A 27,861-nucleotide genomic window follows, 5' to 3' on the forward strand; every position below is an offset into this window, starting at 1 on the left:
TCATTTCGCGAATGAATAGCAATTAGTTTAAATCAACAAAATAATCACCTTGACAAACTGCCCTGCGTTTCTTTTGTTAAGCGAACATTCCTCGGTATCGCTAGTGTGAGCTCCTCCCCCGATCGGCCAAGGGGGCGAGATGCTGTAATGAGATTATGGGCGCAACCGCAACGTGTTCAGGCGTAGGTGACATGCGGCTGAGCCCTGACAGTGATGCTCACACAACTTCTCAAAGTCCCGTGTGCCAGCCATGAAAACGACATAAGAAGGGACGGCAAATAACGGAGCCAGTCTTCATGAGTTACAAACGCGGGAATTTTTCGCTCTCCTTGAAGAACTTTGACCAGGAAGAGGAGATCAACGACCAGGTTAATATCACATCACGAGAGGCAATAAAGAATTCGGAGTTAAGAAACACTTTATGCTGGAAGTGCGACATGCACTATGCTGCTTTATTGTCACTTTTTTGTTACATTAAGGTGCCTTTGTAATTTGCCGGAGGACAACACAATCTAAACCGTCTTTTATCAATATTTGACAATTATTGTTACTCGCTTTAAAAATTATATTTGTAACAGTCTGTCAAAGGATCGCCGTACAGATGCGTTTCGGGCGCTCCCCCCCACCGTGTTTTCTCTCGCTCTGCTGATTTGGGAATCACAATGTGATTTCAGGAGACCCCTTTCTGAGGCCGGGCCAATGACAATACAAAGTTGGAAACGGGAGTAGAGATTGTTAAAGTTACTTAGATGTAGCTGCCCTGCAAGTCTTGCCGAACGCTTGCTTCGAAAAGCATGTTTAGCCATGATCCACAGAGCTGTGCTTTCGCATTTACAATCACATGTTGCGGCAAGGAAACACATTGTTCCCTTTTAAAGGCATAGTGTACTCCATCAACAGGATTTTTAAGGCATCGGAAAATTACTGATTATTTCATAAGTTCGACAAAATGAGCGGTATCCTACCAGGATGGCGGATCTACTTCAAGACTTTTCCGAAGTGACACGTTCTCTGAGTTAAGTGCCCATTTCTGCAAATCATTGTGTGGAAACTCGGGAAAGACGGTCGCGGAGCTACGATGCGGGTCGCTTGGGGCACATGCATTCAAGCTTTTCTGATGTTGCTGGTAAATGCGAAGCAGAGACCACCCCGAGAAAGAACCAACTGTCAACTTAACAGAAAAGTGAGTATTTTACAAGAACCGTCTTAATAATTCTCCAGCCGCGTCTGTTTTCTTAAAAATGTTCATGTGGTCACTTAGCTTTCGGCAGCTGCAGGGATGCTGTGATCAAAACTTGAACAGAATATAGGCTACTATCAAGTGCATTATAATACACTGGGATGTACTAATTCAAAGCCTCAAATTCAGACTTACATTGTTACAATTACACAAATTAAGTAGCGACACTAATCGTAACCAAAGGCAATGATGTTTCTGCTCCACTTTCATTAAATTAATTACAGTGGAGAGATAACAGACATAATCCGCCCTTGTTTTAGTGTAATAAATGATATGTTGGAATCATGTAGGCCTACGCAAGAATTCTAAACTCAGTAGTAGTGGTACTGTATCACTAAAGTCTTTGGCTAGGCAATAGGAATAAGATATGCATTTCAGTCATTCCGAACTATTGACAAACATCTGACTGAAAACCAGGCAACAGAGTAGTTGACAGTTTCCCGGCTCAGGAGGTTCATTGATGTATACCATTTAATAACGTGGGCTACTTAAACTGATCTGCGACACTGTAGACTTACCTACATCATGAGTAATACATTTCAAAATTTGAAATCGTTTTACAAAGTAACAAATATAATTTTGTATGGCTTAGCGCCGGTATCGTATACATATATTTTCTAGAGTATCAAAGACAGTTATATCTAGTTGAAACCCAAGTAGCCTACTTCCTTATTTGTAAAAGTATTATGTCTAGTGGAAATGTAACTGCGCGCAACTAAAAGTGCGAGACCTATTATCTTCCAGGCCGGCTTCGGTGGTGCGCTGAAGCGTTGAAGGTAGTACGGATTACACAGGAAATGTATCTTGTGTTGTGTTGATCATGTTAATGTAAATTTAACTCGTCCGTAATTCACTTATTGGAGCCGTCCGTCAATTGCCTTTCAAACAACACCATCGAATTAACATCGTACGTTTAAAAACTAAGATGTTGATTGATCAGAGAACGCAGGAAGTTGCGACCGAATTAATTAATCGCACTATAATGTGTACCTCGGCTTAGACGACTAAGACACTTCCTTCGGTGCATGACTGTATGCCTCCTCGGTTCCTAAAAGGTGTTTTATTAAATTGCATTATAATACTTAGTTGCTCGACAGGCGCTTTTGCGTAAAGATATTAAATATCTGCAATCTTTTTCTCGTTAACATCACAGAATTGTTCGTTGTAAAACTACGTAACCGGTCTATCTGGAGTTTAAAAAGAAGCCTTTGCATTGGCCAGCTGCCCATGTGATTGACTGCAGGTCACCTGCTGCCTCTTAGTTTTCTAGACATGTTGACGTTTTTAGGCAGATGCATCTTAAGACATCAGTCAAAACTGTGTTTTTAGATGGGCTGAAGTTCGTCTAAGGAGGAAGCAACTGAGAGGAGTTTTGTCTTGTTTGCTCTACCTTCTGAATCCCGGTTGTGGGAGGATACAGATCTATCTGCCTGCCTGCCTGTCTGTTCATTTTTGTATGGGGACTGTTAAGGCCAGACTCACACAAATAAAATCATGACAGTGCTGCTGATAACGGGGGATGGCAAAATTGAACAGTTAGGATAACTGAATTCTGTGGGATAACTAAAATGCTGGACACTCGGTAGCCCACCACACACGCAACTTAACCTGTAGAAGTCGGTCAAAATCCATGTGTTTTTATCCGTGTGTCAAGAGCCTCGTTTGTATCTAGATTAATGACCGGGTGAAATGTTACCTCAGAGTATCTCAGCAGTTCCACTCAGAAACTATAGTGCATGTAATCTCTGAGCTACATGTACGTCTCAGGGCTGCAGGTCGTGCAGTGTTTCCCCTCCTTGCGAAGGTCAGGTTTTTTTATTTTTTTTTTATTTTTCTATATAGCGCCAGATCACAACATAACTCATTTAAGGTTACCTCTCCTATGGAACAGGTCTATACATTGTCCTTTTATTAAACAAACTAAATAGCCTTATGTTATTTATCTTATTAACACAATAGCTTGTTATTTTTGTCTCTACACGGTCGCGCGTTTATGATGCTCCTCCGCTCTCTGTATCGTGCATGGCGGAGTTCCGCCCCGATGCGCGCGCACAGAGACGTGCGCGCACAGACAGGTGAGCACACTCCTACCAGCGGACAGTGAGCGCGCGTCGGAAAATATGTCGCGTCAACCACCTGAAAAGCAGACAAAAAAATCTGCGTCCCCCCCCCCCAAAGCTGTAAACCTAGGGGAAACACTGCCATGTAATATGGACATTTTCAATGGAGGAGGTTTGGTTTCAACATCACTGGGGATGACAACAGCGCTGAGCCCCCTCCCCCACCCCTCAAACACAAACGGTGCTCATACAATATTGGTAGGCATGTGTCCCTACCATCCATACTGAAATCTATGCCCTTGGGCATTTCATTACTGCAAAACGGCTTTATAATTAAAAATAAACAAAAACATAAATAGACAGTTATTGTTGCAGCATGAGGCCTCATTGAAGCACAAATATAAACTAATGTTTGTCGACAGCTGTAAATGTTTGTATGGAAAACTGATAAATTAATTTTTAATTCATTAATAAATGAATCTCCTTTTTTCCTGTGGGACAGCAAAGTGATTTGAACTCATTCCTGTGGACCATTAAAAGGGACCCCCCCTCCTTCTTTTTCGGCACCATCCATGTCCCGTACACCCGGGTGTGGGACTTCATCCCGGACAATTCCAAGCGAGCCTTCGAGGAGAGCAGCGTGGTTTACTTCGAGCTGGACCTGACGGACCCCTCCACCATCGCCGACCTGGCGCGCTGCCAGATGCTGCCCCGCGGGGGGCACCTGCGTGACGTGCTGCCCGCCGACCTCTACGGCCGGCTCAAGCGCCACCTGGAGTACGTCAGGCTCATGCTGCCCTCCTGGATGACGCCGGCCCAGCGTGGGCGGGGCTTGTATGCAGAGTACCTGTTCAACGCCATGGCTGGCGACTGGGAACGCAAACGGCCCGTGTGGGTCATGCTGATGGTGAACGGACTGACGGAGGCCGACGTCCGCTCCCGGGGCGCCCCTGTGCTCGACCTTTACTTAGCGCAGGAAGCCGAGCGCACCAGGAAGAGGACGGGGGCTGTGGAGACCGTGGAGGAGCAGTGCCACCCACTGAATGGACTCAGTTTATCCCAGGTGAGTGTGTAGCGCAAGTCATCATGACTGACAGCCAGTCCCACGATAAGCCGTAATCTCCTAAATGAAGGTTTGCCCACCGATAAGATGACTCTCAGCACTGACAGCCTTCCCACTGATAGGCTGACCCTCATGACTGACAGACTAAACCCTCATAGGCTGACTCCTATGACTGACAGCCTACCCAATCATAGGCTGACCCTCATGACAGACAGCCTACCCAATCATAGGCTGCCTTTCATGACTGACAGTCTATCCAATCATAGGCTGGCTTTCATGACTGACAGTCTATCCAATCATAGGCTGCCTCTCATGACTGACAGTCTATCCAATCATAGGCTGACTATAATCACTGTTGGGATCTTCCCGCATGAGATCCAGTGTATGTAAGGCTTCGTGCCCTCAAGGTGAGAAATCTTCTATTGTACATGCCAGATACACAATGGGGAAGCTCATTCTGTGGTATGTTGCACGTAGGTAGATGCCACACTAAAATAATGTAAAATATCTATACAGACATGCTTTCTGGCAGGTCGTACAGGTAAGCAAGCACATTTAAGGGTGAATATAGGCATTAAGAAGCAAGTGTGGATTTAAGTATGGACATTAATGGGTTTGCATCTGATGATTAAGTTGTTTGTTTAATAATCTATTGAGTAGTGAAAGTCAGTGTGTGTGTGTAGTTGTGTGTGTGTGTGTGTGTGTGTGTGTGTGTGTTCTCGTGTGTCAGTGTATACCGTAGTCCTAGATTGATGTAAGAATGGGTTGATTATGTGGTAAATGCCTTGGCTTATAATGTCACAGTACAGTGTCAGAAGATATTTGTCAGTGAAATCTATGTTGAATCCTGAAACGCTTTGCTTGACACATGAATTTATGTATAGTTAAAAAAAAGTCTCTTGTACAGCCTGATATTTATTTATTTTGGTCATAAGCCCGGTCCCAATAACTGCGGCTATTGCCTTCTTGAGTTTATTTCTTAAACATGCCACTCTTTTGGTTGGCATCTTGCAGCCCGTTAATTACAAACTCACTTTTGCCTGTAGGTGAAGATGACAAGACGTTTAAGACAAAAATATTTGAAAATCTGAGGCCATGTCTAATCACAAGCTGTTATTTATAGAGACGCATACCATATGAGACAGATTTTTTTTTAGCCATTTCATGTTTGACGTGCTGCCTTTCAAAAAATATTGTGAAATACCTTTATTTGAAAACACTAGCAGATGGTCTACACCATGGGCCAGCCAGTCACTTGCTTAAATGACTCAGCTGAAGGCTGTCTGAGTCTGCATTTCTCTGAGACGACATTAAACTTGGGGAATCTCACTAATACTGTCTAATAACATTAGCATTAAGATTGAGTTTATATCAAAATTTCAGATATTAGCCAAACTGTAAGCAATCCTCCAGAGGCTCTAATCCTCCAGAATTTTGGAGGTCTATGTCAGTCTCATGGTTAAAAGATAAGCTGTTGGTCATTCAACTAATGGGCACCAGAATTTTGGAGGTCTACTGTATGTCAGTCTCATGGTTAAAAGATAAGCTGTTGGTCATTCAACTAATGGGCACCAGAATTTTGGAGGTCTATGTCAGTCTCATGGTTAAAAGATAAGCTGTTGGTCATTCAACTAATGGGCACCAGAATTTTGGAGGTCTATGTCAGTCTCATGGTTAAAAGATAAGCTGTTGGTCATTCAACTAATGGGCACCAGAATTTTGTAAACCAGGTCATTTAACTTGTGCTAGTATGGAATTATGTTTATTATTTGTTTAAACAGCATTTTAAGCTTTCACAGACAGAAAATAACACAATAACTTTGATGATTTTCACTGGAGTGTTAAAAATGTGATAAGGATAGGGAGTAGCATTTGTTAGCTCATGTGTCATCTGGTGTGTTTTGTTTCAGTCAGCTGGCTATTTTGAATTTAACATAGACATAAAAGTAAAAGGTACATTGATGCTACTTGGTAATGAAAACCCTGGAAATGACCTCGGGGACCTGAGTGCGGGTCAAGCAGAATGACGTTTAGACCCAAAGCATCTTTATACCTCGTTTTAGCTGAAGTCACTCTAGTCCAGTGAGATCCTGCCGCAGACCAGCTTGGGCCTGTAACTTCTCACAGAAACTGTAGTCATAGAGATAAAAGCATGTGCTTATGTCCTTGTAGGTGGCTTTTCTCCAGGTTCGCCTCATGTTAAATAAAAGCGAGAATGATTCGCTATAAATATAATTGAAACGTGTCACAATCAGCGTTGTCCTGGGCAGCTGTCTCTCTACGATCTGCAAGACAAATGCAATAATTCTCTGAGAAAGATAAGTCCTTCCTTTGAAATAAATAGCATATGATTATTTATCTTAGCATTGAGCACAATACAACTTCAAATAATCAAGATTTCAACGTATTTCATAGTGATATTCTGAAAAGCCCCACTGCAAATTTTGCTAGTTTTTTTCTCCTGTAAAATGCGAACAAAATGTGACCTCATATGATACGTTTTTACTAACATTCAGCCAAGTCGCAGGATTTTAATGTAATGAAACTGAAATGTAATATTTTCAAATGCGGCAAATAGGCATATGCTGCACCTCCGCCTCTTACGCCTACCTCCTCATTCATGGCTGTAACCTGAGAAGGACATTTAAAGCTCATCAACCGTAATTGATCTGAAGAGAAGAGAGACCTTCCCAATGTGTGAAATCAAAGGGACAGTGTAAAACAGAGTGGCTCTTTCCTTCCTGTTCATGGGCACAGTGACTGTTCTTACATATGAGGAATCAGCGTTCAACTATGTCCTTGTCCTGTTCACCTGCTCTGTAATGACTGCGTCTCCCGCCAGGTCCCGGAGAGCTGGGCTCATTTGGAAAAGGCCACACACCTCTCGCATAAAAACGCTCAGTTCAAACCAAAAAGCCCATCTGCAGCTGATAAGGCCGGTAATTAGACACAGTTACACATCAAATAAGGGTTAATTCCTCAATAACAGAAGGAAGCACTTTTACTGTATGTTACTTTGCATAACAGTAGGCTGGATGACTAGTCTCCGTCCAGCTTTTCTGTGCTGTTCTTCTGCTATTGTGCCAAGCGAGGGGCCACATAAGGATGAACTGTGTGGGATTTATTTATTTTTCCATTGCAATCTGGAACTCGGAGCATGGACAGCATTGTAATGACATAGAAAGCTAACTTATTAAAATTTCCCACAGTGTAGCATCAAAATATAGTCAGATGGCAATGAACAGTCTCAATACACAAAAATACACAACCACCAGCTGGAATTATATGTATTTGTTAAAGTTCCCAAAACAGCCTGTTCCCCAGGCTAACCCCCACTGAAACGCAGGGGATTTTAATTAGCGTGTTAATAGCACTGTTTGCTATCGAGGTGTGGAATATTAAATGCTTTCTCCCGCAAACACAACCCACTTCATTTCAGATTGGTGATCCCAGGTCTCACTGGAGAAATATGTGCCAAGATGCAGAGGAAGAATTAGTCTTGCGTACTTGATACTGCATTTTGCCGTTCCGGAACTTAGTGAAAACCAAGAGGAAATGTTATTAAAGGTGTAATACAGAGCATTCTTGTATATTATCTACTGTGGATGTAGGATGCCACTGATTTAGCAAGTCAAGGAAGATGATTCTGGCATGACCCTATTAACTGCAGCCTCTGGGCCTGCTGGTGCCTGACAGAGAGAAAGGTTCAAACCTTCACAGTATATTTCGTCATGCAAAGACGGCACTGGGAGCCCAAACCTCATTGTGCCGGGTTCATTTACTCCTGTTTTACCATATTCGAAACATCAGAAAGTGTGATCTGTTTTATGTTTAATGGCCTTTAGTAAAATACCTTAGACAGTCTATAGCTTAATCAAGTAATTTTAATTCCATTTATTTATGAAAATAAATCATGCCAGTGACAAATGGCACTTGGAAGAAGCAACTGTAATAATTTTTGCTGTTGTGATACTCCGGCCTGTCGGTAATGGCGACTTTATTTTCCATGGCGAGCTGTGAGTTATTTGAGTTATGTACTTTGTAAATGAAGACAGCAGGAGAGAAATGTGTCTGAATGCCACATCCCTCATCCGCAAATTTATGGGTGAATGTGGTTGGCGAGGCATTAAGATAATTTCCCTCCCATTTATTATCTGATTGCATATTTAAGTTAATTATATGCATCCTGAAGGCGATATATGTATCAAAAGTGGATATGTACTTTGGAAAAAAAAGATTTTAATGCGAAATCTGGATAATGTGCCTCCTAAAATATCATTTATTTCGTGCTCGTTTCTAGTGACAGCCTTGATTTCTAGCGGTAACTCCAGAGGATAAATATACATCAGCAGCGCAAATAAAGGAAATAATGACAGTCCAGCGTCAACCTTTGCAGTCCAGGGCACTGCCAGTACTGACCAGAGGCCATTCTGGGGGCATTAGGGGCCCTCCATGGGGCCCGAAATGGGCCCCTCCAGCTCACCCTTCCCCAACATGGTAAAATTCATTACTATTATTTTAGCATGAAGTCTAAATTAATGATATCCATCCATTTTCTGTAACTGCTTGTCCTATTCAGGATTATGGGGAGGGGGAGGTCTGCAGCCAATCCTGGAGGTTAGGAGCACAAGGGGGGGGGGGGGGGGACAAACCAGATTCCTGGATGGGAGGTCATCCCATCACTGGGAACACATTCGCACCAGTTCACCGCACTGCATGTTTCTGGGCCATGGGTGGGCAACCAACAAACATCTGGAGCACATGCTCTCTCCACACGCACGTGGGTAACCCCTCCTTTGGCAATCCCCTTATTGCTAAGTAATTACCCGGTAAATATATGTAAATTATAGTTTATTATTGATTAATTACCACAGTAGTAAGTAGACAAATGCAGAGAAACTATATCAGAAATGCAAAAAAATGATGTCCTTTAATTCAACTAAGTAATGTGTAGTGTGACCAGTTTAGGTTGGCAATAACTCTGACATAATTGCATTCCGCCTAGGAAAGTAGACAACCAGTTCTTAGAAACACCTCCTTCGTTACTCATCAATCCAAGTTATTCAATCCAAGGTTTATGTTGGTAACAGCCCAAGTTTAATTATGTACAATCTGGAAATTAAGATTCCAATACTTTCCAATTCATTACTTTTTCTTACATACTTATTGTCCACGGATACACCCATTTATAAAGGGCTTATTAAATTTTACGTTATAGATACCTGGCAACAACCCCTCCAGGAACTGTTCTCCTCTACTGGTACATCTTCTTAAATATTGGGTATGTTCTTGCAGATGTTTCTACAATGTACTCAATGTACTCAATGTACTCAAGCTTAAGCTGTACTGTAGAAGGAGGCCTGGTTTGTTACCAGGCCCTCACCATATATTTTGTAATAGATTGTTCCCTTTTCCATGCAGTCGCCACATACTTGTACCATGTATATTCTATAAAGATACTAAGTATAGCATGACATTGTAACTAAGTAAGCTGAAAAGTCAATGTAAAGGTACCAGAGTTTACAGGTATTAGTGGATATTTTTCTTAGTTTTTTAGCTGTAGTTTCTCTGTATTGACCTGCTTATTACCTGTGGTAATTAACCAGTAATATACTATCATTTACCATATATTTACTGGGTAATTACTTAGTAATTAGGGGACTAAAAGGAAGGGTTGCCCTCAGATGCACACAACCAGCCAGGGGAGAGATTTACGGCCTCCCTCTGAACCACTGTGCCAGTGGACACGTCTGATTTGAAGATTATTTGTCATAATTATATTACTGACAAGATGTGATTTGTATAAGGGCGCCGTATACAAGGAAATTACACAACGGCATCTAGTATATCTTGTACTAATGGAACCGTTAGAGCCGACTGCTGTAAACACCTTTGACAGCACTGAGGGAGTCATGACAGCTAAGATCAGTAAGAAATCCCTTCAGCTGGTAAGAAGCGGTACGCCAGGCTTTTATTTAGTTATCTTCCTGGCATGGAGCTGACGGTGTTCAGGCCAGTAGAACATACAGCCTTCCTGTAATGCTGTCAGTTTGCTTTTAGAATGAGGATGTGCATAATTCAGTGTATGGGCTTGAAATGGTAATGGATTTAATGAAAGAGGCTAATTAGTGAGCTCTGTAGAGTAACCTGGAAGCCTGCCGTGGCATTCTCTGCACGACAGGGCTCTCACCTGGCCAGCAGATGATTGCCCTTCTGGGACAGATTGCAGTGCAGAATCCCTGCTTTGGTTAACTGTCCTTTGAATGCATTTTCAGGTGACCGGTTGTTTGTCACATGCATTTCACTGCGAAAACAGCAGGTAATAAACACTCAGGATAATGCAGTGAACCGCAGACCACAGCAAAAGCGTAGCAAGGCGGTGGATCCTCTTGTGTTGGCTCACAGCTTGGAATAGCTAGATTAGCTGAACGCGTGCACTGAACATGCAGACGTTTGGTCATGGGGGAGCCGGGCAGAGGATGGGGAGGGTCAGGTCTTTTGTGGAGGGTGTGATTAGAGGGAGCAGGTGCTGTCTTTGTTAGTCTTGCTGGCTGAGTGTACACAGTAAGCTGCAACGTCTACACGGGCATGAACATACTCTTCACGGTGGCGTATGAGGCAGCTTCCCACACTCCGTAGGGGACTCACTGAAGCCCAGGGGAAAGCCCTGCGTTGTGGGAGGTGCAGCTGACACGCCAGTCGTATAGCGAAGTGTCCCCCGACCTTCCTGCCACCCCCATCCCGACCTCATAATGCTACTAACACTGAACTCCCACTGGTTGGCAGTGACACTGGGGCAGCCTGGACACAGCGATGGCTTGAGTGCCTGCTGGTGGAAGTGTGGATGTTAATGAAGTACATCTACAAGCATACCCTCCTGTACCCAGATGATTCTGAGATGCTAATACATGAGGGCTGAACAAAAGATTCACACCCTATTTAATTTACGTTCCTGCAGTTTGAGATCAGCTGCTTATTCCATTGGTTTTTGCCATGTATTAAATTAAATATATCAGGTACATTTTAGTAAGCCAGCATCTGTGCTATGATTATATATGATTATGTTATATATTATATATATATATGGACCAATAAATTGAGATATATATATATATATATATATATAATTTATTTATTTATTTTCTTGATTAGTAATTTGATTTTGATTTAATAGATGAGGTAAGTGTTTCATTAGTGTTATTTGATTCCGAGTGGTTGTACATTAGTGCACCCCTAGTGGGGTTTTTAAAACAGGATGCAGTTAATGTTGAATATTTTGTAGAGCGGTGTAAATATGACAATATTTATCATAAGACCCTTCTTTGATGATGTTTTAGAGTGTTTTTAAATGCATTTCGCTATGAAAGACCTGCCATGAACCTTTAAGCTCCCGCAAAACAAATCGCTTATTCTTCCCTGGCTGACCCATTTAGAATTGAAACATTAACTGTCAGACCAAATATATGGTCTTAAGTCCTGTGTAAGTCCATTGGGCGAGCGTAACTCTAACTAAGGCTGGTTCCGGAAAGGCTAGGGCATGTATAAACAAGGTTATTATTTTCTTTCAAATGTGGGCGCCGCACATCAAAGAAGGCTCACAAATTATCCAGGACAATAGACTCTCCTTGGCACGCATTGAAAGGACAGACTTCAAATGTGGAGGTTGTGTTTGAATTTTTTTTTTTTTCTTCTTTTCAAAGTTCAAAGAGATGCAGAGGGACCATACACACGCACAAAAGCCGGCCTGTCTGTTAGGGTCCAGCGGAGCTCGCCTTTCCCGCCCTGCTCTTTAAACACGCCCACTTGAAGGCCGCAGCTGGTGCCAGTGCTGCCCAGTGCTTGAAGAAGAGGGGAAAAGAAACGCTTTGATCTCCCATTGCTTGTGTAAAAGTTGAGCCCTCAGTAAATCAGTGGGTCAGAAGGCCAGCCTACTGTTAGGGTTAGATTGGGCTCATCGATATCACTGGCCACACCCCCTCCAGAGGAGCCGCTGACAGCGTCGTTCTTTATGTCCTTTAAAACAGAGCAGCTCTGGATTGTTTCTCTTTTTGAGAGGCCAGCACACCTGTTTTGAGCTGGCGCTAATTGCGAGCGCTAGGGGTGTGCATTGCGCTTTCAAAGGAAGTGTTTGTCATCATTCTTAGCCATGCAGGCAATGAAAGTCATAAAAGAGCTCAGCGGTTTAAAGCGAGTCCCCCTCATTCAGATCCGCTGGATAGCGTTAGGAATGTTAGATTCAACCCCCCCCTCACCACCACCACCACCCCGCCTAGGCTTTTTCCTTCTACTGAAGACTCAAGGCATAGTTCCCCAGCCTGCCCAAGCCGTCGGGCTCGGAGCCTCTTCCAGTAAGCGGCGATGACAGCACGTTGCTCACCTCCAGGCAAGAGGGGCTTTGCGGAATCAGAAACGTGAGCTAAAGCAGCAAAGCCGGTGGTCAGTCAGACGGCGGAGGCGGCGGCTGGGGTGGGGGGGGAGTGAAACTTCGTGGCTCAGAGCCAAAGCCCTGATTGCTGCTCTCGTCTGGCCTCACAGCAGTGTCCAAACACAATATGGCCAAGCGCCGCAAAAGAAACACTTTAATGATTAAGTGCTGAATGGCTAATCTTGTACAGGAGACGGTGCTGTGGACAGAGAACAAAGTGAATAGCGAGAGCTGAGGTAGCATCTCTGCAGTGGCACTTAAGTATGACACGGAAAATACAGCCGATGCCCATTTTGTATATAGATGCACAGAGGGAGCAACCTTGGCTTCCAATTACTTGCTGTATAGTAAGCATCACAGTGTAATGCAATGTGGCATATATTTCTTAAAGATATAACATATAACTTGAGCAGAGGGGAGATTCTGGTGGTGGTGGAGCACCCAGCTTCTTGGAGCTGTGCTGGACATCCATACCTCTTGGCCGGCGCAGTGTGACTCGCTCATTAGAAAGCCGGTTGGCGTGAGGTGTGTGGAGAGGGGTTAGGAGGGTGACTCATTTTTGCGGCTTCGTGCAGCGTCAGTCAGTCTAATGTTATCCCTGAGTCTTCGTTTTGTAAGTGTTCTGTCACAAAGCGCCGGACAGACTGAACTCTCCAGACATCCTGGAGCTAATTGAGGGAAAAATGACTTACCGATGCTAAGAAAATGCAGCTGATGAAACAGTGAGCACATTTCGCTATATTCCCCATCGCTCCGCATGCCCCACATCGCACAGCCCCTTTGGGAAAGATTGACAGACACTCATACAGAAGCTTATTGCATTTAATAGGGCTAATAAGCTGCCTAATTAACGTATTGTCAGCAGTGGGTATAGTGATTAAGAATCTTGTATACATGAATATACAAAAGTTTTCTGTTTCATTTTAGTATTTATGGATTACAGTTACCAGTTTCAAGAGTGCAAAATTGAGCCAGGTGTTTAACCTAAACTACCTCAATAAAATATCCACAGTATAAATGCATACAAGTATTGTCTTCAGTTTTTGGATTGGATTGAGGCAGTTGGAAAATTGGATTTCCTTTAATTTTTCATTTTATTTGTTCTCTTAATAGTAATTGGCGCCCCGTGATTTACATAGCTAACGGTTTTAGTTTTGTCCACACACTAGAACTGGGAAGTCGTCCTTGAATGTGATCTTCCGCATCGTTACCCAAAGCACAGTGAATTGGAGAGGCCAGGAGCTGCTGGGGGAACCTGCCCCCCCGCCCGCTCCCCCCGAGCTACCACCCCCGCCCTCGATGGCCCCTCAAACAAAAGCAGCTCTTGCGAGCAGGGGGCTGACTTTCATTGGGGGGGCACGCTTTGATTGGCGGCATGCTCTGTGAGGAGATGAAAGGGGAACCCCGCACCGCTTTGGCTGTGAAAATGTGCTCCACCAAATAAAGTTCATTGATGGATGGGTGGAGATCGCCCCCGCTGACCCATAGCATGGAGGGGGGTAGGGCTGGATGTGAAGCGGGGGGCTGCTGATCCCCCATGGGGGTGATGTTTTGAGAGCAGATGAGCCCCAAAGAATGGAGTGGAGAGGAGTCTCTCTCCAGTAGGGCAGTAAAACCTGGCATGAGGCAGTGGGGAGGGTCATAGGATCGCTCTCCCATGCATACAGTCTGCTCCGCGGCTCTGTGTGCCCTGTCAGGAAGATGTGAAAGCCGGTGACGTTTCATCCTTTGTGGGCAACTCTTTGTCCCAGTTTCTGAGGGGTAGCGGCAGGTTGCATTACTTCCGTACGGCGCTCCATTATTTTGCAAATGTGTTTATCAACAACAGGCATACAGCCGCAGAGTGATGACTCGATAGGGGCGTCCGGCTGCTATTTAGCCGAATCCACGACTGCTTGCTACTGGGCCGTCCACCGAAAAGTGTTGCTCCTTTATTAGATGATCGCTGTTGATTGATGATTGTGTTTCGCTTAGGTTTTCAGAGGGAATTAAATTGTTAAAAAACTGTAAAACCAATCTTGGTATTCAGTCAGACTGAAAAGCGTTCTTCGATGAAAGTTGGTTGTGATTGATAACAACTGGGAGTATTTCGTAGAATAACCTCAGAGGACCAAACTCTGGCAGCAGAGCATGAACCTTACCCATGCAGGAGACCTAATGTAGTCAACACCATATCATTGCATGACACTGCTAACAGGGCTGGTTACATACAATGTGGAGAAGAGAGTGCTGACTACTTAGTTTGCAAACATCTGTCTGATGGGGGTTTCTTTGACCGCATTCTGAATCCTGTACTCACTTCCAAACATTGGTTTGTTTGACAAACTCCCCTACTTGCTTCCCCTGTTGGTTTCTTTGATAAGCTAGCCTGCCCGCTTCCCAAACTTTGGTTGCTTTGAACATACAAATCCAGTGTGTTGCACGTCGTTTTGGTTTCCTGTTTGACATTTTACTTGTAGCCGTTCTTGAGTCACCAAAATAAGGTGTTCACGTTGCAATTTTTGGTCACAGATGCACTGGAGGAGGCAGAGTAGAACATCTCCTCTCCCCACAGGTGATCTTTGCTCTGAACCAGACCCTGCTGCAGCAAGAGAAACTGCGGGAGGGAGCAGTCGTGCACGTGCCTTATACCACCGACGATCTCATTCAGCACTACAACTGCGGAGATCTCAATGCTGTCATCTTCAACCACGACACATCCCAGGTGAGAGAACCTCCACTTGTCCTGCCCAAGCTGCCCAAACAACACAGAAACCATAAACGTTTGCACCTTCATTCAGCTGAATACTGACTTAAATCATGCAGTTTAAGTAGCTCAATTAGGTCAATTACGTCAGAAGTTAAAATGAAAACCAGCATGCACAGAGTTCTCAAGGAATTGAGTTTTACATCCATGCATCTCGGAAAGAGCCAAGCTGTTCAAGATATCAAGCACCTGCTATTATTAAAGCCTTTTAACTGAAGGCAGCTTAGAGTGGAAAGAAAGCTCATCCGCAAAAGCGGCTTGACAGTTTCTTTAAAGACTTCGCCTCCTTAGATTCCATATTTCCTTAACGCTATACCATCATAAACACAGCAGTACCTGAAATACTTCACCCGGCCACTTTAAATGTCCTGCTGCCAGTTCCCCCTCCCTATCGATGCGTACTAGAGAAGATGATGACATGAACGTGCTCCTTCCCACTATCACCGTCCACCCCCAACCCTACCTCAAGGTTCCCAACTTCAACAATGCCTCCCTGCCCCCCAACGAGCACATGGCAGCCCAGCAGATCGACAGCTACTTCCGAAGGGAGCTCATCTACAAGCGCAATGAGCGCATGGGCCTCAGGGTACAAGCCCTGCTGGAGAACAACCCAGGAAAAAGCTTCTTCTTTGCCTTTGGGGCAGGTGAGTGGGTCTTACTGATGTGGCTTTGATCTACAGTCTTTGTTTTACACTGATGTCCATACCACCTTAAACACTGTCCTGTCTTGCACACTCTAGAACCTGAAACAGCACAATTTCTGCTGTGCAAAGTAACAAAACATAGAAACGAACAGAGTCTACATGAATGTGCCTGGGTATTCAGTAACTTCTGTTTCAGTCTGTACACGTGGCCCACAGTAATTGTGGCCTGCCATCTGTCCAGGAGATGATCTCATGGCATTTTAGTGAGCCTGTGGATTTCCCATAATGCACCAGGGTTCAGGTGTGGATTTCAACTGACAGGTACAGTGCACGCTCAGTGCAGAGGCCTGAAAAATGTGCCCATTTCTGCCCAGTGTTGTTGGGAAGGGCAGCTGATACGTAGCTGGGTTTGATCACATCTTTAATTCTTGGGCAGCTTTGTCATGCTTTGTTATAGAGGTCTTTCTTTGTAGATCAAAGATTTGAAGACCTTTTCATCCTTCACAAATGGTTAGTGATGGGGGGGTTATGGATGTATGGGAGAAGAGTTGCTGAATGCAAATTTGTAAACGACAGAAAATGTGGAATGGCCGAGGGAAAACTACACAATTAGACTGCAGAGCGCTCTTTAAAGGCTTTTACATGCTTGTGTGCGTTCACATCATTGGGCCAAAACAATAGCTGAATGAGATGAAAAAGAGTCTTGACCTGTCTAATCAAGCCACATTTAGAATTCAGTAATATTGCAATTTGTGTGATGTCATTTTTCCCAGCATCCTCTGGGGTAGGTTTTACTGCCCAAGCCTTTCAAATATCATCCATCCATATTTCCATCCATCCTACAAGAGAGGATTACAGTGATCTGAATCCTTCTGTGGAAGCAGAGGGCATGAGACAGAACACACCCTAAGCACAATGCTAGTCTGTCATGGGGCAGTCAACATCCATCCATCCATATTCTGTACCCATTTATCCAACTCAGGGTCATGGTAGGTCCAGAGCCTATCCCAGAGGCTACAGGCACAAGGCAGGGAATAACCCGGAATGGGGTACTAACCCATTGCAGGGCACACTCACACACCATTCACTCACACACCATTCACTCACACCTTTAGGCAATTTGATAACTCCAATTAACCTCATCATTTAACCTCAGTTTCTGGACCGTGGGGGAAAACCAGAGTACCCAATGGACACCCCACAACGACACAGGGAGAACATGCAAAGTTCACACACATGGAGCCTTGGTGGAGAGTCGAACCCTGGTCCTAGAGGGGTGAGGTGCCAGCGCTGACCACTGCGCTGACCAGTGCGCTAACCACTGCGCCACCACGCCTCCCGGCAGGCAACAGCAGATTTGAATTCTTTTAAGTTCTCATTCAATCTGTCAAAAACTGATGGCAAATAAATGTTATTTGGACAAAACTATATGTGTCATACAGAAATGCAGTGAGCAGAAAATCCAGCAGTTTACCCAACTGTTAGAGGGGAGCCTCACAGATCAGTCCCATGCCAGACTGGAATAGCCAAGCCAGAGCAGTATGTGGTCCACAAGCTATCATTTCCTTGATTGTGTCTCTTGGAGCCATTGATCATGCCTGCTGTGGGAGTGGGTGGAGCCATTGATCATGCCTGCTGTGGGAGTGGGTGGAGCCATTGATCATGCCTGCTGTGGGAGTGGGTGGAGCCATTGATCATGCCTGCTGTGGGAGTGGGTGGAGCCATTGATCATACCTGCTGTGGGAGTGGGTGGAGCCATTGATCATGCCTGCTGTGGGAGTGGGAGGAGCCATTGATCATGCCTGCTGTGGGAGTGGGTGGAGCCATTTGTCATGCCTGCTGTGGGAGTGGGTGGAGCCATTTGTCATGCCTGCTGTGGGAGTGGGTGGAGCCATTTGTCATGCCTGCTGTGGGAGTGGGTGGAGCCATTGATCATGCCTGCTGTGGGAGTGGGTGGAGCCATTGATCATGCCTGCTGTGGGAGTGGGTGGAGCCATTTGTCATGCAGTCTTTTAGAGAGGGCGGAGCAACTGGTCAGGGATGCTCTGTGAGTGGGTGTAGCTGTGCAAGTATAACGTGTCAGATGGTAGACCAATTTACCATTTATTGACACACACCGGTGCACAGGATGGTTGAATTATGAGCCTCTTCTAATGTATTTGTGACTGTGGTTTTGGATTTGAGCGGAATGCTGTGTTGTCGTGTTTCGAGAGACCTTACTGGGCTTGGCTGCGCAATTTACCGCTCCAGTATTAATCACTCAATCCATCTGAACTAGAATAGCTTCTTGTACACACAGGCTTTTATTAATTTAATTCATTCAACATTTTTTGCCATCTGTTTCTCTCTAAATTTGATCAGTAGACGTAAGTTATTTTTTCTTTATGAGGTTAGCATGACTTTTCAGGACTCAGCTTGCGGCAAACTGACGCCACAGGTGATGTCAGCGTCATCAGAACAGTTTCTATGGAAACCAAAATTCAAAAGGTTTCATACCCTCCCTGTGAATTTAGGTTTCCTGAGTAAGTACAGAAATCGTAAATTTTGGGAGCTAAAAACAACACCACTTTATTAAACAAGAGTTTTATTAGTGTGCTTTGAGTTGTTTTATGTTTTAGGTTGACGGTTGTAGCCTGGGTCACTCGCATGCGGCCTGTGGTCACTCTGCCCCATGTGACACTGTGACATCAGCTGACTGTCAGGACCCCGGTACCCCGGCCTCACACTCTGGTTTTGAGACACAGTTCTTCACCTGGGGTACTGGCCTTTTTCTCTTATGCCTTCTTTTTCAAATCGAGGAATCTGAACAAAAAAACAACATATTTTTGGAACAGTATATATGGTACACTTTTAATCCAGACCACAGTAATTTTAGACAGACTGAGAAAAAAATGCAAAACAGACAGGTATAAATCCAAAAACCTCACTAATGATTTCTGCTGCCAGTGAAACAATGTGTGAAGGGAAACTGTTATGTTTCTCCAGAAGAAGGACCACCGACATATGTGTGTGTGTGTGTGTGTGTGTGTGTGTGTGTGCATGCAAGTCAATTGCAGTGCTTTCGTCCTCTGCCCTGATGTTTACTTAATGCACAGGGAATTGTGTGCAGGGGCGTAACAACTGGGGGGTGGGGTGGGGGGGGCAGAGGAGATGTGTACTCCTCAGTATTTAATTTGGATTCATTCGCCTTCCCCAATAAACAGACCTTTGTATTTTAATTACTGAGTTGACCCCGCCCCCAATATCAAACAGCGTTAATTGTGTGAGTATATCTACCAGTGAGACATGCAGAGCACAGGAAGAGGCTGTGCTTCATTCGTGCTGCTATTGATGAAGGAGAGTCCAGCTGCAGAGTTGGTTTAGTGTGACTGAAGTCAGGGAGGTCAGAGAGAGTGCAGTCAGTAGGGTTAATGTTTGTGGGGTTAAGATAAGATAAGATAAGATAAGATTGACTTTATTAATCCCACAATGGGGAAATTCTTTAGAAACAGCAGCAATAATAAAAAAGACAGTAAAAAAAGACAGTATAACAGGGTTAATGTGTAAGTCTACCCGCCTGTCTTCTAACTGCGTATCTCGGTCAGGGTCATAGGTCACAGGTGCGGCCACATGTAGCACAGAGTGCAAGGCTGGGATGCTGGAGTATAGCATGGTAAGGATGCCTGCCCGTCACAGGGCATGGACTCGCACACATTATGGTGCCGGTTAGTCAGACTGCACAGGGCATGGACTCACACACATTATGGTGCCGGTTAGTCAGACTGCACAGGGCATGGACTCACACACATTATGGTGCCGGTTAGTCAGACTGCACAGGGCATGGACTCACACACATTATGGTGCCGGTTAGTCAGACTGCACAGGGCATGGACTCGCACACATTATGGTGCCGGTTAGTCAGACTGCACAGGGCATGGACTCGCACACATTATGGTGCCGGTTAGTCAGACTGCACAGGGCATGGACTCGCACACATTATGGTGCCGGTTAGTCAGACTGCACAGGGCATGGACTCGCACACATTATGGTGCCGGTTAGTCAGACTGCACAGGGCATGGACTCACACACATTATGGTGCCGGTTAGTCAGACTACACAGGGCATGGACTCGCACACATTATGGTGCCGGTTAGTCAGACTGCACAGGGCATGGACTCGCACACATTATGGTGCCGGTTAGTCAGACTGCACAGGGCATGGACTCGCACACATTATGGTGCCGGTTAGTCAGACTGCATGTGTCTGGCAGGGGTGATTCTAGGATTTGACCTTCAGGGGGGCTCAGTCCCCTGAAGAAATATGGGGCATCACCCCCCCCTCCCCATGATTAAATTTGCCGTGGGGGGGGGGGGGGGGTGATGCGAACTTTATCCCAACGATAAAGTTCGCCAAGCCAGGGGAATTAAATTAATATGACAACCCGGGACAGATTGCTAAATGGTTTTAGGAAAACTATTTTTCAGGGGGGCTGAAGCCCCCTTAATAGGGTCTCGAGCCACCTATGGTCTCTGGACTGCAGGAGGAAACCCAAACAATACTGAGTAAGGAAGGGATTAAAACCCCCATCCTTGGAGAATTGCTTCGCTAGCATTGCTAACCACCACGCCGCCCTAATGTGTAGGTGGATTCCCGTGTTGTCAGATGTAGTCCTTCCATTGGAATCCCCTCATAAATGAAATCTGACATAAATACAGAAGTGCAGCTTTCTGCTCAAAGTCTTAAATTGCAGATTGTATGTTGCAATTTCTGGATTGGGCTGGATGGGGGACACGGTGCCTTGTGGAACCCCGAGCTTCAAGACGGCGGCTTTGGGGCTAACCCAGCTTAATTATGTGATCCAGGACCTGCTCTAGAGACGCAGAGGTACTTCAGGTAGAGCAGGTATTCCTGGAGTCTGAGTCACAAGTCACAGCATGAGGCAAACTGGTCTCCAGGCTCACGTTTCAGTTCCTGTTTGCATCCTACAGCCAGCCCCCATCCTATGAAGACAGCTTCTTTTATTTATTTGTTTTTTTATTTATATGTTTTTGTTTATGCATGATATTAATGTCCTCATACGCTCTGCTTTATATTTTTGAAGCACTGTACGAAATAAATTCCCACAGCGATAAAATTTATTGCAGTGCAAAAGATCACAGGCCTCAGTTTTCCTTCAGCAACACTCTTTTTTAAGGGTCTGATGTGAGCTTGCATGCCTCACGCTCATAAAACTCTCCTGCACAAGCAACATGTTGGTCGCTCTTCAAGTTTCGCTGTTTCTCCTTGCTTTGGTTGGCAGAGTATGAAGCACAGAGTCTGTGCCAGAGGTAGATTTTGTGCTCAGGACAAACCCTCTCTAATGTTATTAACAAACTTATTACCTTATTCATTTGTTAAGCAGATACGTTCCTCCAAAGCAGCTTATACAACATCAATATTTATGCAGCTGGATTTTTCTGCTGAAGGAGTTCATGGTAACCATATGCATAAATGTACAATAGCAAATTCATTTCATAAATGCGTTGCCCTTAATGCCTACGCCCCCTACTGGATGATGTTACTCCCTTTTAATGCTAGCAGGCAAACAAATCCATGGTGGTCCACCCACTGTTCCTGTTTATAATTTATTCTTGGTCTTTAAAGTCATTAATTATACTGCTTCTAGAATGACTGGCAGTCATAATGGATTCTATAATAGGTGTAATCACCAGGAAGCGTAAACACAGCTGATAAGGTGATAAACAGTTTCATACTAAATAGAATACTGGTGTACTTTTACAATTACTATGTATGGAATCAGCTGATCTTCTCAAGGGAAATAATCCTACAGTATGATAAATAAGTTATAAATATCATGTGCTTTAAAAGGAATCTAATATTGCTGAAATGAAAGACAGTGACGCCGGGTCTTGGTGTTTCAGTGATAGATTACGAGCAATGCAGGACCTGAAAATGTAGCAATGTATGAAATAGAACTGGAGATACTTGAGGTCCATGATTACCCAGGAGAGAGAAAATGTCAACGAAAGGGCCTTTAGCAGAGAGAACGTGCCAGAGTCAAAGCCGCAACTGATCATTATCCTCGGTTAATGAAACAAGCCGCCGTAATCTTTGCAGCTTTGCACCTGGCTGCTCTTGGGCTGACCCAAGTTACTTACTGATTTACCCTCAGATTCAGAGAGCCTGAGTTGGCCTTCTGTCTGCTGTCATTCTTAAACAATCAGTGAAAATCCAGGAAATGCTCAACAAAGACTTCATTGCCAGAACAAGGCCTTATCTTTACATTCGGAGCGTCATAAACGTTGGAGGCTTTCCTCGGTTATCAGTGAGCCCTAGGAAAGCAGATGCACACTCAGAAAAGCATTGTGAGGCTTAAGGTAATCTGTGTGGGCTTTGATTGGGACACTGATACTCTTCAACGGTGCATTGCAGAGACCAGCATTCCTGTGCTGTCTGGCATTGTGATTTCATTCCATTTACAACAGTGCTGCAGCTGCGACCTTTATCTAGTGTGACGTCTTGGCTTCCCAATTAACCTGTAGGGTATTTACAGCTGGGTATTTTTCCACTCGGGGAAGGCTCTTCTATCGAAACATGAACTGATCATTTTTATGTTTTTATACTGACTGAACAGGTTTCCACCCGTTATCTGTTTTCTATCCAGATCCGCACTCATTCCAGGATTGTAGTCATATATCAAACGGATAGTATGAAAAATGAGATAAAATATGACTTATGATGAATTCTAGTCAGTGATGTATCTTCTGTCATGAGTGGTCTCTGTTTACAGCTATTCCACCCCTGTCCCAGCAGTCACCGGCTTCTCTCTGAAATCCACCAGCATTTTCTCAGGCTTTAAGTGAATTTTTGCTCCTGGTTGTTGCCCTGTTAAGAGCTAACTGTCCTTGTTCTGGTGCACAGCCTGGCCGCCATCAGACAGCAGACCGGCTGATGTTCTGGCCTTCAGAGGTCTGACATCTGGATCCACATAAAAGCCAGGGGTGTGGTCGCTTTGTACGGCACAGCTGAACGCATCTTGCACATTAACGTGACCTGTTTATTTTTGCGGAAGGTTGACCGATGTTAACTTCAACTTGAACGTCTCACTCCGAAAATCATCCGCCAGCTTCGTTCATTCACAGCGAATTTGCTACTCTTCTGCAAAATCTCAAAACGGTCACATGAAGTTCATACATCTTACAGGTTTAATGTGATATGCTGTGAGCATATTAGCTCACAGCAGAGATCAGACAACTAAGTTTCTAAATGCTGCCCAAAAAACCACATCCCGTCTATAAACAACATGCACGCCTTGCAGATCCTGTGCTGGCTTCATGCGGCACACCTTCTCCCCCCAGAACCTTTCCTTTTGACTATTTTTATGAAGACTGGCACGATCCCACTTGGACCTTCAAAGCACCAGAGCGCACTCAGCATTCAGCCTCAATAAAACACCTTAAAGGCATTCAAAAAAAAAAAAAAACAATTTTCTAAACGCCTGTGTTGGCAACAAGTGACTCATATTTAATTTGCAGGTCACTTTCTGGGCAATAATACAGTGATCGATGTGCTGCGCGGTGAAGGCTACGAAGTGGAACACACACCTGCGGGGGAGCCGATTTACAGGTAATCAGTCACACTTGCTTACCAGCAGGTACTAACACCCGCACTGAGTTGGAGTCACCCACATATTGACTGGTAATGTCTACCTCACTCTGCTGAATAACCATGCAAGCATCTAGGAAGTCCTGCACTACTGGCCCTTTACATGAGCAGGGCGTCTCCTGTATGAGGTATGCAAAATCATAGCACGGTGGTCAATACACGGGTATTTTGTCTGAAAAGAATTAAAGTCTAAGTCACGGGAGGGGAAATTGCATCATATCCTAAAAATGTAATTAATCGCTTCAGTAGAAGTCCATCCATATACCTGAATAAATGTAAAACACTAAAGTACTTACATTCTGGAAAAGTACATCTGCAGAGCAACATAAATCACATAAAATACGAAGGTTGATCATGTATTTTATGGTGCTTCCTGCTTTTGGTTCAAAGTGCCTAGCCATGACCTAACCTGTTAACCTCGGCCAAAACGTTCCACAAGCCCTGGTGACCTGTAAACCTGGAAGGTCATTTAAAGATTACGTTGGGCTTCCTTGAAGTAAGACGGCAGTGAATCATTTTAAGCTGTGTCTGGCACTCACATCAATCTGGCAGCTGAAGTGATGTGAAACAAGCTCACCAAAGCCGTGTTTGTTTAATGTTAAGCTTCAGTCCTTGTACCTGGTCCCGTTTTTCACCGCGGCGACGGCATACAGTTACAGGCAGGCCTGTTTGTTTATGTCTGTCTTTTGCTTCTCGGACTGGCTTTCACATGGAGTCTTTCCTTGCACAAATGCCCCCCCCCCCCAAACTCTCCAGACCAAAACCAGATGCAGAGCCCTGCTCAGTTTGTTGTGAAAATTCTCCCTTTATTCAGCTCTGCTGAAGCTTGCCTTCCCCAAATGGAAAACGTCTACAGCTCATTATGTGAACCTCGCTGCCAACGTCTATCTCTGATCTCAGCTCAGGGATGCAAGAAAGGCAACTGAACCTTTATTGGAGCAAATGGCTCATAATTCTCTCTAAGTAATGGGCCCATTTGCTGGAGATTCTGGAGATGATAAAAAACAAAAATAAACTTGCCAAAAAAAATGCAATGCAGAAGTTGAGTTGTTGACTGGAGGAGGCCGGTTTTGTGACCACCGTGAAGCTCGCTCATCCTGCTCTGCCTGCGCATCAGACATTACTGCTTATTTACTTTGCTTACCAGAAAGTTCTCCTCAACAGCAACTCACATATTTTATGCTTCATTATACTTGCCCATGAAACACACAGCTACCAAGCCCCTGTTTGGCTCTGACACAGTTGCCTAATGCTCACAGCTACAGTTTTGTAATCCTTGGGCCACTTGCTGATTCTACAAAAAGGAAAATTATGTGATGTCCTGCCTCCCTTCATGCTACAAGCCGTGCGAATCAGAACAGTTTCCTGGTCCGAGAGCGCCCTCTAGTGTGAAAGGTGTCATTATATTCCAGTCCCCTTAAAATTCAAATTGCTTAAAGATCGAAAAAAATGCTTGTAATCATTATTACACTAGCAAATGTTCTGCCTACGTGGTTGGACTACAGAAGAAGCTTATGTAAGAAAAAAGCTAATATTCTGATGGAATCTACATCAATATTATTTGAAATCTAAATTAATACAGATGTTAAGTGTATGGAATGTTCTTTTGTAAACATGCCGGTTGCTAAACGTTTAAACTCAGTATCATTTCAGATTCCAGTTGTTCTGAAATGAGTATGAAGAGTATGAATGCACCAGTGGCACAGCTGGCAGTGTGCGAATTACCCAAGACTGTGGTCCCACTGGGCCAGATGGAAAGAACTGGGACTTCCCTGTATCAAACATTTGGGGCTTCCCCACTGTAATGGCGCCCATCTTACATAACAGAGCAGATAGTGTGAAGACGGCACATGGCACGCATATGTCATATTCATCTTTTTCCAAGTAGATCCGCGGTCTTGAGACATGAATGTTTTCTATTCCACGTCCTGATCTTCAGCACCATGCAGACAAGTTCACTTTAATATGCCTTTAATTGAGTTTGGCTGTTTAGCAGATGTGTAATTCTTAAGGGTATAACTAAACCACCCTTTCTGATACATGACCCCCAAATCACCAGATTGCAAGTCTGTGTCCATAATGATATTTGTGCCTAAATCCATACAAATGTTGGGAAAATGTTAGAAAACATTCAGGCATCATTCCGAATATTTTTGCAAGCACGTATTTTCCCCCAATTTTTCAGAGACAGGCCCCCCCGCTGGCCCTCTTTCCCCTTCCATGGGCCACCCTCCACGAACGAGGAGCTGGAGGCTCCCCTTATCCCGGAGCTGGTCCTCCACGAGCAGCAGGAGCGCCCCCTGGAGGTAGAGAAGGGCCACCATCCACCCCGAAAGAAGCTGCGCGGCAAGCCAAGGAAAGCAAGCGGGCGGCAATTCAGCGATCTGTGGGTCCGTCTGGGGGGCAGGTGAGGCTTGGCAGGTTGTCCTTCGCACTCACCCCCCGGGCCAGTCTGCTTAGCGTGCAGCGAGCACCACGTCCTCCTCTAAATTATAGTACAGCCTCCTTCCTGGCTGATTACGTGTCCTGCTCAACAGCTTTTCTGTCTCCATCGCCCTTGTGGGTGTCCCTTTTGAGGGTATTTATTACAAGACAACCTCTAAAACACACTGTTTTGTTTGGGTCACTGTCTTAGCCCTGGATGACTGGTATTTTGTTGCAGCAGTACTGTTGTTGTTGGATAGTATCTTCCTTAATCTGTTTCCTGCAGAGATGAATTTGGAAAAGGACATATGCAAGAGTGCCAGACAGGACACCGAAAAAAAACCACATTTGAATTGTATGAATCGACAAAAAAATTCTGTATAAAATATTTTATATTCATTGATCTTGCTGACAAAATTATGGTTTAGTATCTTTTATCATTGGTAAACGGTATGGACACCTTGGCAGTGCTTGAGTCTGGATGCTTCTATTTAGCTATACTTTCAGCCCTTTAATCTTCTGTGCTACCTGAGCTTGTTGTTTTTAGTGTGGATTGTTATAGCCAAAGCTGCTAAGTGATACCTATCTAATAAAGTATTCCCTTCTTGTTCCAGATCTACAGAAGTCCCGCCTACGCCTCCACTGGTCCATGTTATAAATGGCTACATCACGGTCCAGCCTCATCTCCATGGTTACAGAAGAGGCAGTCAAGATCGTATGCTAGTGAACTCCACCCCCATCCTCTCCCTGTCTGCTCTCTCTTTGTCATTGACAATAAGCACTCAAATAATAATACTGGCACTGTGTTAGTCCACACAGTGACCCGGGGTCCAAACGATGGGTGGGATCATCGTCCTGTCAATCAGACTGATTTTACCCAATGGTTGGTCTTTGTTTTGTAGAAAGACCTGTTGGATATACAGTGCACAATAACCTCACCCGTCATTGACTTTGCACTCTTAGCGCTCTCTGTCCCTAGATCACGCATCGGATTACATCTATATGCATCTGATACGGTGTCATGGGGGTGTGACACTTATCAGCCTAAAATGCATGGAAACATCATCTTTAACCTTTAACCCCCTGAGGAATGTGGTTAACAGCCCACAGCAGTATGAGCTTTATATTCACATATATACCAATACTTATGAATGTGCTATAGATGTAATTAGAAGATTTTACATGAAATGGTATTAAAATCCAGTCGGTTCCAGGCCACAGTCACTCAGAAGCATTGAAGTCACATTAAAGAAACAGATCTGTGGGAGAAGAGGCTAATTAGCTGCTGCAAATGAATTGGAGACGATCCAAATTCTGGAAAACTTTCCACTGCCCCCTTGTGTTCAAACACCTTTTATTTTCGTAAAATATGTTCATGTAATTTATTTAACTATATAGTGTTAGATAATCAAGAAGTATTGTTTATTATGGAAGTTACAACAAGTCTTGTAACTTTACCAGGACAATGTGCCCTATATCTTACATTTTCAGTTTTGTGGAACAAGACAGGTATTTATGTCTAATGAACAATAATATGTGAATGTTACATTTTGGTATATTGTTGGCAAAAAAAAATAAGCTTTGAAATAAAGTCTATCTGCCGCAGATTCCAAGGG

The 27,861-nt window shown here is 44.3% G+C and overlaps 1 protein-coding gene across 1 annotated transcript; it reads left to right on the forward strand.

Annotated features, from left to right (window-relative positions):
• The first annotated feature begins 149 nt into the window (after positions 1-149).
• Positions 150-27,861, forward strand: trabd2a (TraB domain containing 2A). Its single transcript, XM_023803316.2, has 7 exons — positions 150-1,183; positions 3,803-4,363; positions 15,343-15,492; positions 16,004-16,178; positions 23,692-23,782; positions 26,007-26,228; positions 26,860-27,861. Exons 1-7 carry the CDS (start codon positions 1,079-1,081, stop codon positions 27,053-27,055), a joined length of 1,500 nt encoding a protein of 499 aa, XP_023659084.1. The 5' UTR covers positions 150-1,078; the 3' UTR covers positions 27,056-27,861.

The sequence above is a fragment of the Paramormyrops kingsleyae genome, chromosome 2 (genome assembly GCF_048594095.1).
Source record: "Paramormyrops kingsleyae isolate MSU_618 chromosome 2, PKINGS_0.4, whole genome shotgun sequence".
Lineage (NCBI taxonomy): Eukaryota > Metazoa > Chordata > Actinopteri > Osteoglossiformes > Mormyridae > Paramormyrops > Paramormyrops kingsleyae.